The 21,110-nt window shown below is 42.9% G+C and overlaps 1 protein-coding gene across 3 annotated transcripts in view; it reads right to left on the bottom strand.

Moving 5' to 3' along the window:
- Positions 1-5,211: 5,211 nt before the first annotated feature.
- LOC132401103 (probable methyltransferase-like protein 24) overlaps positions 5,212-21,110 on the bottom strand; it is a 118,827-nt gene continuing 102,928 nt past the window's right edge. For 2 of the 3 annotated variants that reach the window (XM_059982943.1, XM_059982945.1), the window contains one exon: positions 5,212-10,124. In XM_059982943.1, coding sequence (XP_059838926.1) covers positions 9,804-10,124 — 321 coding nt within the window. In that variant the 3' untranslated portion in view covers positions 5,212-9,803. Of the gene's footprint in view, positions 10,125-17,371; positions 17,552-21,110 lie in introns of all 3 variants that reach the window. The other variant, XM_059982944.1, reaches the window with a different exon arrangement.

Below are 21,110 nucleotides of genomic sequence, written 5' to 3'. Positions count from 1 at the left end.
GGGGTAAGGACATTGCCCAATACATGAAATGAGCAGGTACACAAATTGGGTGTGACATAATATATAGAGAGGATATAGGAAATGGTAAGCATTTTGTCAGCTCTGGCACCTAAAAAATTAGCACTGTACCCCTGTAAACCAGGTGTCTGTATCATCTGATTCAATGCTGTCTCCACTGAATATTGGGCAGTGTGGTGTATCTCCTGTTAACGTTGAAAGTCTGCATTTTGAAAGAGATTTGGCATGTCAACAAATACACTCAAAAACTTCTATAGTTGTTCCGTGGAGAGCATTCTGACAGGCTGCATCACTGTCTGGTATGGAGGGGCCACTGCACAGGACTGAAAGAAGCTGCAGAAGGTTGTAAATCTAGTCAGCTCCATCTTGGGCACTAGCCTACAAAGTACCCAGGACATCTTTAGGGAGCGGTGTCTCAGAAAGGCGGCGTCCATATTAAGGACCCCCAGCACCCAGGGCCTGCCCTTTTCTCACTGTTACCATCAGGTAGGAGGTACAGAAGCCTGAAGGCACACACTCAGCGATTCAGGAACAGCTTCTTCCCCTCTGCCATCCGATTCCTAAATGGACATTGAATCTTCAGACACAACCTCACTTTTTTTTAATATACAGTATTTCTGTCTTTGCACATTTAAAAAAATCTGTCAATATACATAATTGATTTATTTGTTTATTTATTATCATGTTTATCTTATTTATTATTATTTTCTTTCTCTGCTAGATTATGTATTGCATTGAACTGCTGCTGCTAAGTTAACAAATTTCACGTCACATGCCGGTGATAATAAACCTGATTCCGATTCTGATTCTGAGGATACGTGGTTATTTATGCTCATGTAACTATGGGAAACTAAGTTACCACATTACGTCAGCTTATTCCCATGGCACAAATTACTTCACCCTTTCAGAGATATTCCTTTCCCCTCCCCATCTTTCCTCTATCTGTTTTCTGCTAAAGCTCTTCAGTTATGATAATGGGAGATAGAAAAGGGCAATGTTACAGTAGTCACAGGGGGGATTTCAATATGCTGGTAGATTGGGAAAATCAGATTAGTGCTGGATCCCAAGGGAGAGAATTTGTAGAATGTCTACAAGTTGGCATTTTAGAGCAGATTGTGGTTGAGCCCACTAAAGGATCAGCTATTCTGGATTGGGTGCTGTGTCATGAGCCAGTTGTATTTAGGGAGCTTAAGGTAAAGGAATCCTTAGGAGGCAGTGATCATAATGTGGTAGAATTCACCTTGCAGTTTGAGAAGGCAAAACTAAAGTTAGAAGTAGCAATATTACAGTGGAGTAAAGGGAATTACAGAGGCTTGAGAGGAGCTGGCCATAATTGATTGGAGGGCGAAACTAGCAGGAATGATGGCAGAGCAGCAGTGGCTGGAGTTTCTGGGAGCAACTCGGAAGCTGCGGGATTGATACATCCCAAAGAAGAAGTCTTTTCTAAAGGCAGGAAGTAGTCAAAGCCAAAATGTAAGCAAAAGGAAGGGCATATAACAGAGTAAAATTAGTGGAAAGTATGTTTGTAAGCAGATTGGAAAACTTCTAACAAACAACAGGAGACAACTGAAAAAGGGGGGAGAAGATGAAATATGAAGGCAAGCTAGCCGACAGTATCGAATAGGATACCAAAGGTTTTTCCAATATATAAAGAGTAAATGAGAAGCGAGAGTAAATATTGGACTGCTGGAAAATGACACTAGAGAGGTAATAATACGGGGCAAGGAAATAGCAGATGAATTGAATAAGTATTTTACATCAGTCTTCACTGTGGAAGACACTAGCAGTATACCAAAAATTCAAGAGTATCAGTGGGCAGAAGTGAGTTCAGTTGCTATTACTGGGGAGAAAGAGCTTGGGAAACTGAAAGGTCTGAAGATAGATAAGTCACTTAGACCAGATGGGCTATACCCCAGGGTTTTGAAAGTGGCAGCAGAAGAGATTGTGGAGGCATTAGTAACTATCTTTCAAGAATCAATGGATTCTGGCATGGTTCCAGAGGACTGAAAAATTGCAAATGTCATCCACTCTTCAAGAAAGCACAGGGGCACAAGAACGTAAACTAAAGACCTATTAGCCTGACCTCAGTGGTTGGGAAAATGTTGATGTCAATTGTTAAGGATGTGGTTTCAGGGCACTTAACACCATAAGACATATGAGCAGAATTAGACAATTTGTCCCATCATTTATTCATGGCTGATCCATTTTCCTCTCAGCCCCAATCTTCTGCCTTCCCCCTGTATCTCTTCATGCCCTGACTGATCAAGAATCTATCAAACTCTGCCTGAAGTACACCCAATGACTTGGCCTCCACAGCCACCTGTGGCAACAAATTCCACAGATTCACCACCCTCTGGTTAAAGAAATTCCTCCTCTGCTTCATCCTAAATGGACACCCCACTATTCTGAAACTGTATCTTCTAGTCTTAGGCTGCCCACCATATCCTCTGCACATTCACTCTATCGAGGTTTTACAACAGTCAATAGGTTTCAATGAGATTCTCCCTCTTCTTCTGAGTTACAGTGAGTACAGGCCCACAGTCATCAAATGCTCCTCATACAATAAGCCTTTCAACCCAGAATCATTTTGGTGAACCACCTATCCAATGTCAGCACCTACTTTTTTAAGTAAGAGGTCCAAAACTGCTCACAATACTCCAAGTGAGGTCTCACTAGTGCTTAATAAAGTCTCAACATTACATCTTTGTTTTTATATACTAGTCTTCTGGAAATGAATGCTAAAATTGCATTTGCCTTCATCACCACTGACTCAACCTGCAAATTAACCTTTAGAGAATCCTGCACGAGGACTCCTAAGTCCCTTTGCACCTCAGATTTTTGTATTTTCTGTCCATTTAGAATATAGTCTATGCCTTAATTTCTTACACTGAAGTGCATAATCATATGCTTCCCAACACAGTATTCCATCTGCCATTTCTTTGCCCATTCTCCAAATCTGTCCAAGTCCTTCTGTAGCTTCTCTGCTTCCTCAAAACTACCTGCCCCTCTACCTATCTTCATATTGTCCGCAAACCTGACCAAAAAGCCATCAATTTCATCATCCAAATCATTAACATCAAACACAAAAAGAATCAGTCCAAATGAAGACCATTGTGGAGTATCACCTGTCACCAGCAGCCATCCAAAATAGGCTTCCATTATTCCCACTCTTTGTGTCCTGCCCATCAACCAATGCTCTATCCATGCTCATATCATTCCTGTAATACCATGGGCTCTTAAACTGTTAAGTCGCCTCATCTGTGGCACCTTTTCAAAGGCCTTCTGAAAATCCAAGTGCACAAAATCCACATATTCTCCTTTGTCTATCCTGCTTGTAGTTTCTTCAAAGAATTCCAGCAGACCTATCAGGCAAGATTTTCCCTTAAGGAAACTGTGCTGACTCTGGCCTATTTTATCATGTACTTCCAAGTACCTTAAAATCACATCCTTAACAATTGACTCCAACATCTTCCCAACTCACTGGCCTGTAACTTCCTTTCTTCTGCCTCTCTCCCTTTGCAATTTTCCAGTCCTCCAAAACCATGCCAGAATCTATTAATTCTTGGAAAGTCATTACTACTGCCACCACGAACTTTTCAGTCACTTTTTTCAGAACCCTGGGGTGTAAACCTTCTGGTCCAGATGACTTATTTACCTTCAGACCTTTCAGTTTCCCAAGTACCTTCTCCCTAGTAATGGCAACTTCATTCACTTCTGCCTCCTAACACTCTCAAACATCCAGCATACTGCTCGTGTTTTCCACAGTGAACACTAATGCAAAATTCTTATTCAGCTCATCTGCCGTTTCCTCGTCCCCCGTTACTTCCTCTCCAGCATAATTTTTCAAACGTCCAATATCTACCCTTGCTTCTCTTGTACACGTTATATATCTGAAGAAACTTTTGGCATCCTCTTCAATCTTACTGGCTACAATATCTTTACTTTGTATTCTGCCTTTTCTTTCTTTATGACTTTTTTAGTTGCTTTCTGTTGGCTTTCAAAAGATTCCCATTCCTTTAGCTTCCCACAAATTTTTGCTCCATTATATGCCCTCTCTTTGGCTTCTATGTTGGCTTTGACTTCTCTTGTCAGCCAAGGTTGTGCAATCCTGCTATTAGATACTTCTTTTTTGGGATGTATCCATCCTGCGCCTTCTGAATTGCTCCCAGAATCTCCAACCATTGCTGCTCTGCCATCATCCCTGTTAGTATTCTCTTCCAATAAATTTTGGCCAGCTCCTTGCTTAGGCCTCTATAATTCCCTTTACTCCACTGTAATACTGATTCATCTGACTTTAGCTTCTCCTTCTCAAATTGCAGGGTGAATTCTATCATATTATGATCACTGCCTCCTAAAGGATCCTTTACCTTAAGCTCTCTAATCAATTCCGGTTCATTGCACAACACCCAATCCAGAATAGCTGATCTCCTAGTGGGCTGTGTAAAAAGTCATCTCATAGGCATTCTACAAGCTCCCCCTCTTGAAATCCAGCACCAACCTAATTTTCCCAATCTACCTGCATATTGAAACCCCCCCCCATGATTATCATTACGTTGCCCTTTTGACATGAATTTTCTATCTCATTCTGTAATTTGTAGATTACAATTTTGCTGCTATTCAGAGGTTTGTATATAATTCCCATCAGGGTCTTTTCACCCTTGCTGTTTCTTAGCTCTACACAATGAATCAACACCTTCCAATCCTATGTCACCTCTTTCTAATAAATTGATTTATTTTACCATGATTTATTTTGCATTGATTTATTTACCATGCCACCCCTTCTTCCTACCTGCCTGTTCTTTTGATACAATGTGTATCCTTGGATGTTAAGCTCCCAACTATAACCTTCTTTCAGCCACAATTCAGTGATACCCGCATTGTTATACATGCCAATCTGTAACTGTGCTGCAAATTCATCTATTTTGCTCTATATACTGCACGCATTCAAATATAACACCTTCGCTCCTGTATTCATCACAGTTTTCAATTTGTCTCCCTTTCACATTGCAGCTCATTCCACTGACTGTAATTTTTCCCTATCGTCAGCCTCTCCTTGCTAGCCCTCTCACTGCACATTGCAAACCAAGTGCTCCACTCTCAGCCTTATCACTCCTGTTCCCATCCATATACCAAATCAGCTTAAACACTCCTCTCTTTCAATATTTTTATTAATATTATATAAATTGCATGAATACAAGTACAGAATTCATAAGGATACAAGTAATACAAATTACGTTACATTTAAATTAGTGTATCCCATATTCCAAATCAATCATGTAGTAAAAAAGATTGAATTATGAAATGAAATTAAATAAAATAATTGTATTTTATTAAAAAAATCTACCCCCACTACCAAAATGAGCTGGTTGGTGGAAAAAAAAGAGAAAAAAAGATACCTTACCATATAATATTATATTAATATTGGTGCTCCTGAACAGCTCTAGAAAATCTGCCTACAAAGATATTGGTCCCCCTCGGGTTCAGGCGTAACCCGTCCCTTTTGTACAGGCTGCACATTCCTCAGAAAAGCTCCCAATGATCCATAAATCTGAGCTCCTGCCCACTGCATCAGTTTCCCAGCCGTGCACTCATCTGCCAAATCATCCTATTCTTACCCTCACTGATGTGTGACACAGGCAGCAATCCAGAGATTATTATGCTGGAGGTCCTGCTTTTCAACTTTTTATCTAGTTCCCTAAAATCTCTCTTCAGGACCACGTCACCTTTTCCTACCTATGTCATTGGTGCCAATTTGCACCAAGACTTTGGGCTGCCCTTTAGAATGCCATGGACCCAGTCCGAGACATCCCTGACCCTGGCACCTGGGAATCAACATACCATCTGGGTATCTCTTTAGTGTCCACAGAATCTCATTTCTGTTCCTTTGACTATGGAATCTCCTGTCACTACTGCAGTCCTCTTCATCACTCTTTCCCTCTGAGCCACAGCACCAGACTCAGTGCCAGAGACCCAGCCACTGTGGCTCCCCCTTCGTAGATTGTCCTCAACAGTATCCAAAGTGGTATACTTATTACTGAGGAGAATGGCCACAGGGGTACTCTGCATTAGCTGCCCATGTCTCTTCCTTCTCCTGACAGTCGCCCAGTTATTTGCCTCCTGCAACCTATGGGTGACTAGCTCCCTTTAGCTCCTGTCATTTCCACATGAGCCAAAGGTCATCGAGCTGCAGCTCCAGTTCCTTAACACGCTTCCTGAGGAGCTGCAGCTCCAGTTCCTTAACACACTTCCTGAGGAGCTGCAGTTCGGTGCACCTGGTGCAGGTGTGGTTATTTGGGAAGCCGGATGTCTCCCAGATTTCCCGCACCTCACACACAGAACGAAACGCAGCCCCTGGAGCCATTCTCACGGCACTAACTGATGAGGAATGAAGAATAAAGAATAAGAAGCTTACCGGAGAATTACCTCGCTGAAGTCTGATGAGCCCTTCCAACACCGGCCCGCTCACACAATGGCCGCTCCGCTTGTCCCCACCTTATTTTTATTCACCCTTTCTAATGAATTCTGCACACTGATTGGGCAAAATAACTCCGAAAACTGCTGGGAAGCGCTGCCTTTTTTAATGTTCAGCCGCGGACTTCAATGAAAGTCTTGCTTCTTTTCATGCTCTTTCACTGATTGGGCACATAATAAAATAGGCCAAAGTCAGCATGATTTCCTTAAGGGGAAACCTTGCCTGGTGAATCTGTAAGAATGATTTGAGGAAATAACAAGCAGGAGAGACAAAGGAGAATTGGTGGATATTGTGTACTTGGATCTTCAGAAGGCCTTTGACAAGGTGCCGCACATGAGGCTGCTTAGCAAGATTAGAGTCCATGGTATTACAGGAAAGATACTAGCATGGATAGATCATTGGCTAATTGGCAGAAGGCAAAGAGTGGGAATGAAGGGAGCCCTTTCTGATCGGCTGCCAGTGACTGTGATGGAATTGGAGCTTTGTAGACAATACAAAGATAGGTGAAGGAGCAGGTAGCATTGAGGAAGCAGAGATGATCACAGATGGACTTGGACAGAGCGGGAGAATGGGAAAAGAATGACAAATGGAATACAGTGTCAGGAAGTGTATGGTCATGCACTTTGGTAGACTCCTTAAAGAAAATTCAGAAATGAGAGATGCAAGGGGTCTTGTGAGTCCCTAGTGCTAACTTGCAAGCTGAGTTGGTGGTGAGGAAGGCAAATGTAATGTTAGCATCCATTTCTGGAGGTCTAGTATATAAAAGCAAGGATGTAATGCTGAGGCTTTATAAGACACTGGTGAGACCTCACATGGTATATTGTGAGCAGTTTGGCACCCCTTATTTAGGAAAGGATGTGTTGACATTGGAGAGAGTTCAGAGGAGGTTCCCAAGAATGATAGGCTTATTGCATGAGGAGTGATTGATGGCTCTGGACCTTTACTCACTAGAATTTAGAAGAATGAGGGGAGATCTCATTAAGACCTACTGAATGTTGAAAGGTCTACATAGAGTTGATGTGGAAAAGGTGTTTCCTATGGTGACAGAATCGAGGACCAGAGGGCACATCCTGAGGATGGAGGGATGTCCGTTAAGAACAATGTGCTTGGTGTTTGGAGTTAAGTATATTCTTTCTAATACAAAAAAAAAAGAATGGAAATAAAGAGAAATTTCTTCAGCCAGAGGGTAATGTATCTGTGGAATTCATTGCCAGGTCAATGGGTATACTTAAGGTGGAGATTGATAGATTCTTGATAAGTCAGGGTGTTAATACATGGAGAAGGCGGGAGGATGGGGTTGAGAAGGAAATGGATCAGCCATGATGAAATGGCAGAGCAGACTTGATCGGCCAAATGAATTGAAATGAATTGACTTTATTACTTGCATTTCATATACATGAGGAGTAAAAATCTTTGCATTATGTCTCCATCTAAATGTGCAATGTGCAATTTATAGTAAATTATAATAAATAGTATGTACAACAGGACAGTCAATATAACATAGAAATACAGTTGTATCTGTGGGAATTAAGCAGTCTGATGGAAGAAGATATCCCGGAGCCTGTTGGCTGTGGTACTGTTTCCGGGTCGGTAGCAGCTGGAACAGTTTGTGGTTGGGGTGACTTGGGTCCCCAATGATCCTTCAGGTCCTTTTTACACACCTGTCTTTGTAAATGTCCTGAAGTTCACACCTACTGATGCGCTGGGCTGTCCACACCACTCTCTGCAGAGTCCTGTGATTAAGGGAAGTACAGTTTCCATACAGCCGGTCAGGATGTTCTCAAATGTGCCCCTGCAGGAAGTGATTAGGATTGGGGGCCCATACCAAACTTCTTCAACCATCTGACATGAAAGCCGTGCTGTTGTGCCTTTTTCACCACACAGCCAGTATGTATAGGCCACGTGATTTCCTCAGTGATGTTTATGCCAAGGAACTTAAAGCTATTCACCATCTCAACCCCAGATCCATTGATGTCAATAGGGGTTAGCCTGATTCCATTCCTCCTGTAGTCCACAACCAGCTCCTTTGTTTTTGCAACATTAAGAGAGAAGTTGTTTTCATGACACCACTGTGTCAGGGTGATGACTTGATTCTGTAGGTTGCCTCATTATTATTTGAGATCAGTATCGTCAGCAAATGTAATAATGCTGCTCCCATGTTTTATGGATCTGAAGCTTAACTGTGTTTCTTTTTCCACAGATGCAGCCTGATCTATTAAATGCTTTCATTTTCTGTTTTTATTTTACATAACATTTTATTCAGGAATTGAATGACCTTGCACTTTTTCCCTGCCACATTCTGTAGATAGATGCAGGAAGAAAATCATATGTTCTCAAAAGGGAAACAGACGTTTTACCCCATCTTTTCCATGCTGGTCATCAAATACCTGTTTGTACTATTTCCATGTGCCATGGCCGTTCTGGCCATTATACCAGGAACGGCTGTTAGATTTGTCCAAACTCTCTCCTTGCCTCAGCGCCATCTTCAACTTAATTACTGGCCTTGCAACCACTGGGATTAACTATTTTTCCTTATCAGACCCCTTCTTTTCCTCTTACAAGGTTAATTAAGAATTTCTGGCCATGTATCTCACTGCTATAAGATTATAGAACAATAGGATTGTAGTAGCATTGAAAAAGGCTGTTCATTCCATTGAGTCAGCTTCTCGTATAGCAACCCCATCAGCTCTATTCCCTCACTGTACCCTAGTCCCAGACCTTGTACTTATAAACAGATTCTTAAATTTCCTCCAGGACAACGTCTGTAATTTGAATTCATACTCTGTGAGCAAAGTACTTCACAAACATCTAGTTCCTCGGTCATAAAATGCAGCTTATTTCAACCCATTTCACGTATGTACAAAAACAATTTTGACATCTGTGACATCTATTTGTAAGTGAAAATTGTGGGGTGGAAGAAAATGGAGGCAAGTTATTGAAAAAAATTATATACCTGAACATCTTTAATTCTTTCGGTAACATTTATCAGGTTGTCACCAGCGTTGGTAACTGTCAACCCTGAGAACTACATCCCATACAACATAATGTTCAGTCCAGCCTTTAGTTTGCCAAAAACCAAATCTTGTCCACGAGGTCACATAGCCAGGACTGTGCCAATCACGTCCGAATCAGTTCAGTTTACCACCAATAGGCAAGGAAATAAGCAGCCAATGTATCCACTTCTTGCTGTGAAGTCTCAAACTGCATTTCTTTGGAATAGTTTAATCCTCCTGAAGGAATTCACAATTATTTTCACCAGTAGATTACAGGGAGGCTTGGACTGGGCACAAGGCACCAGCATCTATCTCCAGATTCAATGCAGTCCCCACTGGGTATTCACCCAGCTGAGGACGTAGCTGCTACTGGCATTGAAAACCTGCTTTTGTAGGAAGATCTGAGGCTTATTTATGTTCTTGTAACTCCAGAAAAGTTTGAACCCCGTGAGCTCCAGTTCCTTCAGCAGGCTGTACCAGTATCGAACCACATCATTGTCACCCCCGCTGACCTCGAACCCGGGCCAGTGTAGATGTATTGCGAAGACTAGCTGTCCAATTTCTTCAATGACGTTTTCCAGAATTAGGTTTTCCAGAATCTTCCATTCTGCGCTCTCCAAGTCTGCCTTGAGAACATCAATCTGGAACGAGTAAACAGATTTGTTGAAGCATTTTTTAATTGTCTACCACACAGGCATAATGATCCAGGACTATATCCAAACTAACAGCTTATTGACCTTCATTTAGAGCATTATCCACAGCATCTAGCCTGGCATTCTGGTGCTGAATGTGGAAGTGAGGCAAGACCACAATATAACCTAAATACTCCTGTTGAGCAGTTATTGAAGGTGGGTTCTTGTTAGAGTTCTGGTAAATTTTTCCTTTATTTGATGTCACTTAAATACATTCTCTGGTCATTTTCTTCTGCTACTTGTGGGAAATTGCTGTATGCAAGTTTGCTAATCATGAGCAAACTTCAAAAGGCACTCTATTAGCTGTAACGCACTGCTGGAAATGGTAAGGTCATGGTAATTATAAGCCTTTTCTTCATTAGTGGCTCATCTTGAAATGGAGGTAGCTATGTGGTACTGGAAATGTCAGAGAGTCTCCCCTTTATGGCACCCTCAGCCTGTATACTATCAGGGGATTCATGTCTGGTCTCAGGCTACTTGGCAAGACAATGCCAAATTGGATTCCAGACTGTGCTACTGTACAAGGTGGATCAGCTGCCCACACAGCTTGGTGACTATCCAGTGGGGACTGTCGTGAATCAGGTAGAAAGCGAAGGCTGCCACATAAGGGTCACCAACTGAACATGGGGGTGACAATGAGCACGAGGACTTCTTGCACCAAGCAAAAATAATTTCTCAAAGTGATGCTTCAGTATAGGGGGAAGCCAACATATTTTTCAAAACTGACAAATATACTTTTGTCTCCAGTAAAGTGATAGATTCTGTCTTGGGAAACTGTTCTATTTTGGATTTTTTTTTGGTAATTGGTTAACTTCCATAGAGCGGGGGGTGGGGGGGGTGATACAGAAGTCTTAGGAACCGCACTGCATGATTCAGGAATTGTTAATACCCTACAACCATCTGGCTCCTGAAAAGGTGTTGATAACTTCATTCACTACTGCTCTGAACTGATTCTATGGCTAACAGATTCACTTGCAAGGACTCTTTGCAACTCATGTTCACAGCACTACTTTTATTTGCACAGGTTGGCTTCTTTTGCACATTCGTTGTTTGTCTGTTTATGTATAGTTCTTCTTAAAATTTGATTTCATTTCTTTTTTCCCCTGTAAATGCCTGCGGGAAAGTCAATCTCAAGGTAAGGTATGGTAACATATATGTACAGGTGGCCCCCGTTTTTCGAACGTTCGCTTTACGACAGATCGCTGTTACGAAAGACCTACATTCGTACCTGTTTTCACTAACCAAAGAGGAGTTTCACTTTTACGAGCAAAAGACGCCCGCTTTATACGTGTGCTTACCCTGAGAAAGACTACCATGACCGTGAAGCCTTGTGCGGGCAGTTGTGTGTGCATGCGTGTCAGTGCCGATTTTTTTCTCCGAATTGATTTTGGCTCGCTGTCTTCCCGATTCTGCTAAGTGAAACTACACTGTACATACAATATTTCTACTTTATATAGGGTGTATATTTATCATATCATTCCTGCTTTTACTATATGTTACTGCTATTTTAGGTTTTGTGTGTTAGTTGGTTTGATTTGGTAGGTTTTTTTTTGGGTCTGGGAGCGCTCAAAAATTTTTCCCATATAAATGAATGCTGATTGCTCCTTCGGTTTACGACATTTTGGCTTACAAACGGTTTCATAGGAACGCTCCACCTTCGGACAGCAGGAGAAACCTACTTTGATAATAAATTTACTTTGAAATTTGAACTTCGTTATTGGCACATGCGCAGTGAAAAACTTTGCCACCCATAGAGAGCATTTCAAAGTATAAGTACATCCAGTTAGTACAAAAGGAAAGGCAAAAACAGAATGCAGAATATAGCATTAGAGGCAGGGCAAAATTGCAGTCCGGGCAGAAAATAAGGATCAAGGATCACAACAAGGTAGATTGTGAGGACAAGAGCTCATCCTGATCAGACAAAAGTTCCATTCAATTCAGACCAATCTTCTCAATACTTTGCCTGAATTCACTGCTTTTCCCCAGACTACACTACTGCTACATGCTTCTATTCTCCCACACAAATCAACTTTGCAGGGGCCCTGACTGACAACAGTAATTGAGGAGTGACTGATACCAAGCTCTGGATAGATTGGGCTTAGAAATGTCTTGAACCTTCCCCAGATAATTCCTCTTTTACAGCTTTCCAGAGCACTCTCACTTCCTTGGCTAAGCTCGTGCTTATTGTCCATTCCTAGTTGCCCTCAAGAAGGTGGCGTTGAGCCACATTGTTGAACTGCTATAGTGAAGATAATCGCAGGAAGATAACTCATTACGTGTCCCAAGCACAACTCAATAGAAATGTAATATTCAGCCACTGGTCACCCACCATTTTCCATATTCAGAAAAGTGCATCATTTGGACGACTTTAAGACCATAAGACATAGGAGCCGAACAAGACCATTTGGCTCATCAAGTCTCCTGTGCCATTTCATCATGGCTGATCCATTGCCTTCTCCCCATAACCTTTCAAGACCTGACTGATTAAGAACCTATCAACCTCCGCCTTAAATGCACCCAGTGACGTGGCCTCCACAGCCGCTTGTGGCAATAAATTCCACAGATTCACCACCCTTTGACTGAAGAAATTCCTCCTCATCTCTGTTCTAAACAGAGTTTCTACTTTGAGGCTGTATCTTCTGGTCCTAGACCACCACCCCCCACCCCTAACCCACCAAAGGAAAAAACCTCTTCACATCCACTCTACCTTGGCCTTTCAACATTTCCAATTACATCCCCACTCATTCTTCTAAATTCCAGCGAGTACAGGCCCAGAGCCTTCAACCATTGCTCATACGATAACCTTGTCATTCCCGCTATTTTCTCCTGAACCTCCTCTGAACCCTCTCCAATGTCAGCACAATCCCACAAGCGTGAAATGGCCAGCAGTTCATGGAGATTTCTTCTGCCTTACAGTAGCTTTCTGAATATTGGTGACAATGAGTTCAGTCTTTTCAATGACTTAATTCTTACTTTGCACTTCCTAATTTTGGTTTCGCTAAAATATAACTGTAATTAGTAGGTTTGGAGAAACCTGGCCTGCGATTACTGAAAGCTTATGATACTGTATCGCATTGTTAGCAGATTCTTGTACAATAAAATGGACACTTGACTTTACAATCTACCTCGTTATGATCCCGCACTTTCTCGTCTAACCCATCTGTATCTTCTCAGTAGCTTTTGTTACGAATGTGCCACAACTCTGAGGGGCCAAAGGGTACAAAGTAGCCCCCTCCTTTGTGAGAATCGCAAGATCACTATTAATTCGGGTCTGGGACCCAGGAAATGAGAGAGAGATGTCCAGAATACACAGGGCTTAGAATGTGTCCTGGCCTCAGCGATAAAAAGCCACTGATAACGGCCACTGTCTCTTGGAGACGGAATTGTGTATTGAGTACTGTACTATTCATTGAAGCCCTCAGGGAATGACCAGAGTGGGCTGGTTGAGGGATTGCACCATCCCAACCATCTGAGACCCCGTGAGTAAGGATAAAAGAGGATCTGGGGAACAACCAGGAGAAACACTAGAAATCCCGTGACAGCGTTTAATAGCGACAACCAGTGGAGGGCTCGTGTGCGTCCTTTCCCTTTTGCCTGGGATTGGGGGCCTTACCATGGAAGAACGGCTTACCTAAAGAAAAGGACCAGCTACACCAACGGAACTCTCGAAGGATTGACATCATAAAAAGGAAAAGCTGGCAAGTTTCTAAAATCTCTCTCGACTCCAACCAAAAGCTGCAGCTTGAATGAACTGAGTGACTTTTATATTTCCATCGGACAATACATTATCCCCTAGACAATGATGGAGCTTATTTCTTATTGATTATTATTGTACCCGCACTTTTAGGTTTAGTATTGACGTATATTATCTGTATGTTTGCATTGATATTATTTTTGTGTATTTTTACCAATAAATACTGTTAAAAATAGTACCATCAGATTTCAATGGACCTCCCTATCTTTGCTGGTAAGACACCCAGTTTCCCAGGAGGTGCAATTGCCGACATCTAGAGTTTTTTGTCCGTATTTTATGTGTGGAGCCAGGTAAGGAGGATGGGCGCTGTGAGGATGTATTTGGAAAGAGACCAAGCCAGCATCCACTGACGCTGAAGCAAACCAGGGCTCTGGATTCCATCGACACATAAAATTCATCATGTTGTGGATATTGCCATGGGCTAAACGCAAGCAAACTTGTTTTTTGAAAAGCAAAGAACTTAATATCTTAAGTAATAATATTTTCCTTTTCCCAGTCATATTGGCCATCTCAGAGGATGCAAAAGCTGATTAAAACAGAAAGACACCGATTAAGAGCAGGGCAAAGACACTGGTCTCAGCCAAGGACACCATTGGTTAAGCCAAATATCACTGTCAGCAGCCCCCACCCCGCCTCCTAAACTCTCATAACCCAGCAGTGAGCAACTCAAATCAATTCTTAAATTGTTCAGTCAAAAGAATCTGTGTAAATCTGCACAAACACACCGTATGTGTAGGGCCAAGGAAAGAGACCTGTTTGGTTTAGTGAGTCTGCTGTTCTATTTGTCTCTTTATTTTTGTATTTCCTGTGACAAAGGAGACTATCTGCCCATGAAAACGATAGGGCCTTTTAGCGCAGGCCCCATTCTCCCTCTGCACCTCTTATTCCCCTGTGATTTCTTCCACTACACACCCTCTAACATCTCTTGCTTCTTCAGCCACCTAACTACACTAGGGGCAACACTGGAAAGTTGGCCACCAAATAGTTCATCCTTGGGAGGGAACCAGAGGACCAGGATTCAAAATGTTCAAATTTCATACAGGGTCCAAGGTCAGGATCGAATCCGGGTTACTAGATCTGTAACCCTGCAGCACTAGTGGCAGCACCAAACACTTTGATGAGATCATGTGTCTTAACTTCTTAAGGATCCTTTTATTTATATTCCTCAAAACTTAAGAAAAGTTGGTGGCAGTCTTGAAAACTGTGTGTGTTCAGTATTTGCTGCAATTCTGGGGGGCCTGAATCCCAACTGTCTGCACCTCTGTGTGAGGGCGTTCCTCGTGGTCTCAGTTTTTGTCAGAAGATGAGGCACCATGTTCTGCACTCTACAGTAATGGAATCAGCAACCCTTCTGCATCTACTTCAGAGTATCATTCGGATATCTCAGACACAGCATTCAAGGTTGTGAAAGTCCGAGGCCAACCCAAAAACATTTTTTTTTAAAAAGCAGAGTCTTCTCATGGAGAAGTGTTTGAGATAGCAATAATTTGTAAGTTTGGATCTATTTTCACTGCAAGGCAAAAACAGTACTGAACACCAGATTGTTCTTAAAATCAAATTGTTGATGGAGTTCAGAAGGATGGGTGGGGGTGGGGGTGGGATCTCATTGAAACCAACCAGACAGTGAAAGGCCTGGATAGAGTACATGTGGAGGGGATGTTTCCAGTAGTGGGAGAGTCTAGGATCGAGGGCACAGGCCTCAAAATAAAGGGACAAACCTTTAGAATGGAGATGAGGAAGGGTTTCTTCTGCCAGGGGTTGGTGGTGGGTCTGTGGAATTCATTGCCACAGACGACTGTGAGGGCCAAGAGGTGCATTAGGTTTATTTAAGGCAAAGATTGATAGATTTTTGATTGGTTACAGGTTAGAGGGAAAAGGTAGAAGAATGGGGTTGAAAATGCTCAGGCAGGTACAAACCAGATATTGATGGAATTTGGTGGAGTGAGTGGCAATTAGTACGTATCTACAGGGATCTATCGCAGCTTCTGAATGCGGTGATATACAAATTGTACCTATCTACTAAAGAAAATAAATAATTTGGGCTCCTTTCCACATGTTACACAAAACCTGAAATGAACCAAATCTGATCTCTATGGGCCCAAATAAGCACGTTCCCTGTCACCGTTCCACCGAAGGGAGGTGACATTGCAAACACAACTGGCCAACATGAAACACTTGGATTAAAACAGAGCAGCACTTGAACAAGACACACTAAAATGTGCAGCTTGCTGAAATGACGCTGAGCAGAGTGGTTACTTTGTTCTCTGTGTGTGTGTTTGGTTTTTATTTCACATTTTCGACTGAATCGAGGGAAATTGCATAATTATGATGGCCCTGCCAGCTCTTGGAGTTCACAGTAAACAGCCTATGTATGGCAAGCCTGCACAGTGTACTGTCATGGAAACAGGGACACGCACCTCCCACAGCAAAGGAGTAAGAAAATAATGAGCTGGACAAACTCCAGCAGCGGATGACTCCTGTCCTAAAATAAATCATAAGCATAATTGTTTTTCTGTTGTCAGCTGGATGAAGTGGAAGGATATCTCTGAATGAAGTAAGAAAAAGACAAAGACCCTCTCTAAGACTAGTCTGGTCAAGGCATCACTGAGATGCTATGCTGGGGGCTCACTTTAAGCAGAGGCCTTGGCCAAGCAGTTTGTTAAAGATTCCATAAGACCATAAGACAGAGGAGCAGAATTAGGCCATTTGGCCCATCGAGCTGCTCCACCATTGGCTGGTCATTTTTCAACCCCATTCTTCCACCTTCTCCCAGTAACACTTAACCCATCAGTCTTTGCCGTAAGTAAACCCTATAATTTGGCCTCCACAGCCTCTGTGGCAATGAATTCCATAGATCCACCAACCCCCAGCTGAAGAAATCCCTCCTCATCTCAGTTTTAAAGGGCTGTCCCTGCATTCCAAGGTTGTGCCTTTGATCCTAGACTCTCCCACTGCTGGAGACATCCTCTCCACATGCGCTCTATCCAGGCCTTTCATATCTGATCAGTGAGATCAACCCCCCACCCCCATCCTTCTGAACTCCATCGAGTACCAGTCCAATTTAGTTTTAAGCAAAGACTTGGTGTTCAGTAGCGTTTTTAGTAGTTCCCATAACGATTCTGTATCACCTGTCACTCACAGGCAAACTTACCTCATTGGCCCTAATGGAACCTGTGACTTTCAAAGGCCTCAACATGGCCTAAGTTAGGTTTAAGGCCTCAGGCTTCTTAAATGATTAAGGAGTAATGTATAATTCTACCTGTAATCATGCAGAAAGCTCTGGATACGCAATTCTAAAGTGCACGCATTAGAATATTGCAGAATAAAGGCAAGGGATCCCTGATCTGTGCATTTAGTTTGTGTTTTAAAGTGCTAAACAATTTCTAGGTCAGGGACATGGTCAAGTTGGTGATCTTAAAGGGGAAGTATTTAATGATTTAACCTTGTCGTCCAGAAATGTGTGTTCAGTTATATTTCAGACTGTGGAAAGCGGAAGATCTGGAGACTGTACACCTGGTGCCTTTTCCCCGCTGATCCGGCCTCCAGCCAGGGTTTCAGTGGTGGGCTCGTTCTCCATGTGACACCTGCTGTCAGTTCTCTGCCCTCCACCAGCTCGCTGCAGCTGTAAAATGCAGCAGAGTTAGCACGGATATCTGCTCCTTTTATCCCCAGAATCCCAACATAGGCACTATCGAATTGGTTTTTCTTTCAGGATCAATCTAACTCCCTCAGACCCAGGTCCCCACAGAGCTCTCTATACCCATCAAGAGTTTATCTGCCACATCTCTATCTGTACATAGTGATGCTCTGCATCCCTTTTCTTGCCCAATGGCAAATTGCCTCTCACCTGAAGAGAGAGTTAAGTCAACCGCAGTAGTGGGTCTGGAGTCCAATATATAGATTTTTATTCCTGAAGGACATTTGTGAACCAGATGCGTTTCTAACCAGCCCATCCGTTTATGCTTGGCCTCAAATCCATTTAATGACTTATTTTTAATGTACTCAGCTGCTGTGGTGGGATTCAAACTCCTGTTCTGGGATCCAGAAACCTGTGTGTTGCTCCAGTAACACGCAAACTGCAATGCTGCCAAAGTGTTTAAGGATAAAGCGCCTGAAGATTGTTATGTAGCTACAGGATCAGAATCGAGTTCAGTATCACTGGCGTGAAGTACTTTGTGAAATTTGTTGTCATGCTGCAGCAGTGCATTGCAATGCATAATAAAAACTGTAAATTACAGTAAGTATTTATATATTTTTAAAGTTAGGCTAAATAGATACTGCAAAAAGAGAGAAAAATCTTTAGGAAGGAATCAGGTCTATCATCACGGACCGTGCTGTGAAATGTGTTGTTTTCTGACAGTGGCACAACGCAAGACATTGCATTACTATCAGTTACATGAAATAATACCGCGAAAGGCGAGTAGCGAGGTAGTGTTCACGGCCCGATCAGAAATTTGGTGGCAGAGGGGAAGACACTGTTTCTCAAGTGTTCAGTTTGGGTCTTCAGGCTTCCAGCTGTCCTCTCCCCCTACCCCTACCCTTTTTGTTCTGGCATCTCCCTCCCCCTTCCTTTCCACAGCCCTGAAGAAAGGTCTCGACAGAAATGTTGACTGTTTATTCATTTCCGTAGTTGCTGCCTGACCTGCTGAGTTCCTTCGGCATTTTGTGTGTTCCTCTGGATTTCCAGCTTCTGCAGAGTCTGTCTGTTTGTTGAGATGCAATGCAGAATAGGCCCTTCAGCAATTCCACAACTTAACCCAAACTTCATCACGGGACAACTCACAATGACCAATTAACCTACCAACCAGTAGGTCTTTGAACTGTAGGAGGAAACCAGAGCACCGGGGGAAACGGGGAGAACGTACAAATTCCTTACAGGCAGCAGCCAGAATTGAGCCCCGGGTCACCTGCGCTGAAAAGCGTTGTGCTAATCACTACTCTACCATGCCACACCCGTGGTTATGATTTGCTGTTCCTAAACCCCTCCCTGACGGTAGTAATGAGAAAAGGACATGTCCTGAGCAGTAAGGGGTGAGTGATGATGATGTCAGAAATCAGGAAGGAATGAGCGATGATGTCAGAAATCAAGAAAGAGTAAAGTTTGATCCCAAGCAGGTCTCTGAACCCCTGCAGAAAATTATTTGGTGAGGGAGCAACCCAAGTCACTGCAGATTACAAACGGGAAAGATGGCATTGTTTTGAGGCACATATAGCTTCATCCACTGTATGGATAAGCTGAGGAAATTGCATTGAACACCGGAGAGGGCTGTGTTACCATGATTTCTAATGGGGAAGAAACAATGCTGGCATGAGCAAGATTAAATAAATGTATTAAACAATAAATAAATAAATTATAGAAGCAATATCAATATTAGTACCAATCCTTCACAGCTGCCACATTTACTGATGATAGTTGGTCAATCAAGTTGATGCTGACACCTAAAGCACTAACCACTGACCACCTACCCCACGCCCCACCAACTCTCCTGCCACGCACCCACACCAGGGAGTTTATAGTAAAGAACTGACCCACTGGAATGTCTTTGGGGTGTGGAAGGAAACATGAGCATTTGGTGAAAACTGGGATGTTCACAGGGGAAAGGTGTAAGCTTCCTATTGATGCTGTCTGACCACCTGAGATTTTCCACATTTTCCACATTTTCCACTTTTCTTTCAGGTTCCCAGCATCTGCAGGTTTTTACGATATTTGTTTTTTTTCTCTTGATCCTTTCGGCAACTGGGGTTAATTTCACTCTGGGGTTAATGTTGCGAGCAGTGTGTGTGCAGTTTTTTTTTATTTTCCCGTCAAGCCACGTTACTGATTTGGCCATAATCAGGTCAGACCTCGACACGGATCACAAGCAGCAGTGATTACTGCTCTGCAGAGCCACTGGCACCCCGTAGTGTAGTGCCTCAGTAATTCACTTATCCCCCCACCCCCCGTGACACCCACATGTGTTTCAAAGAGCTCTGTACTCCTATAAGCAACAACACGTAAGATCAGAAGACACAAGAGAAAACCTGGCCATCTGGCCCATCGAGTCTGCTCCGCCATTCAATCATTGCTGATCCTTTTTTCCTCTTCCCCAACCCCAGTTCCCGGTCTTCTCCCCGTAACCTTTGATGCCATGTCCAGTCAAGAGGCTATCAGTCTCTGCCTTAAATACACCCAATGACCTGTCCTCCACAACTGCACACGGCAACAAATCCCACAAATTCGCCACCTCCTCTGGACCCTCTCCAATGCCAGCACATCTTTCCTAAGATGAGGGGCCCAAAACTGTTCACAACACTCGAGGTGAGGCCTCACCAGTGCCTTATAAAGCCTCAGCATCACATCCTTGCTCTTGTATTCTAGATCTCTTGAAATGAATGCTAACATGGCATTTGGCTTCCTCACCACTGACTCAACCTGTAAGTTAACCTTCAGGGTGTTCTGCAAAAGGACTCCCAAGTCCCTCTGTATCTCAGATTCTTAGATTTTCTCCCCATTTAGAAAATAGTCTGCACATTTATTTCTACTACCAAAGTGCATGACCATGCATTTTCCAATGTTGTATTTCATTTGCCACTTCCTTGCCCATTCTCCTAATCTAAGTCCTTCTGCATCCTACCTGTTTCTTCAACACTACCTGCCCCTCCACCAATCTTCATATCATCCGTAAACTTGGCAACAAAACCTTCTATTTCATCATTTAAATCATCGATATACAGCTGATGCACCATTAATAACTCTCGGAGACGTGAGGCGAGATAGGCTTTTATTAGCTGGAAGAAAGCAGCAAGAGACTATCACACAACATCCTGGAGACTGAGGGAGGAGCAGTGCCTCCAATCGCCTTTATACAGGGGTCTGTGGGAGGAGCCACAGGAGCAGTCAGCAGGGGGGGCATGTCCAGACAGGTATATGTAGTTCACCATGACAGCATAAAAAGAAGTGGTCCCAAAACTGACCCCTGTAGAACACCACTAGCCACTGGCAGCCAACCAGACAAAGATCCTTTTATTCCAACTCACTGTCTTCTTCCAATCAGTCAATGCTCTAACCGTCTTAGTAACTTTCCTGTAATGCCATGAGATCTAACTTGGTAAGCAGCCTCATGTGTGGCACCTTGTCAAAGGCCTTCTGAAAGTCCAAATATACAATATCACTGCATCCCCTTTATCTATCCTACTTGTAA

Source organism: Hypanus sabinus, chromosome 10 (assembly GCF_030144855.1).
Source record: "Hypanus sabinus isolate sHypSab1 chromosome 10, sHypSab1.hap1, whole genome shotgun sequence".
NCBI classification, from domain to species: Eukaryota; Metazoa; Chordata; class Chondrichthyes; order Myliobatiformes; family Dasyatidae; genus Hypanus; species Hypanus sabinus.
The sequence above is the reverse complement of the archived record's forward strand: the minus strand, read 5'-3'. Positions and strand labels throughout refer to the sequence as shown.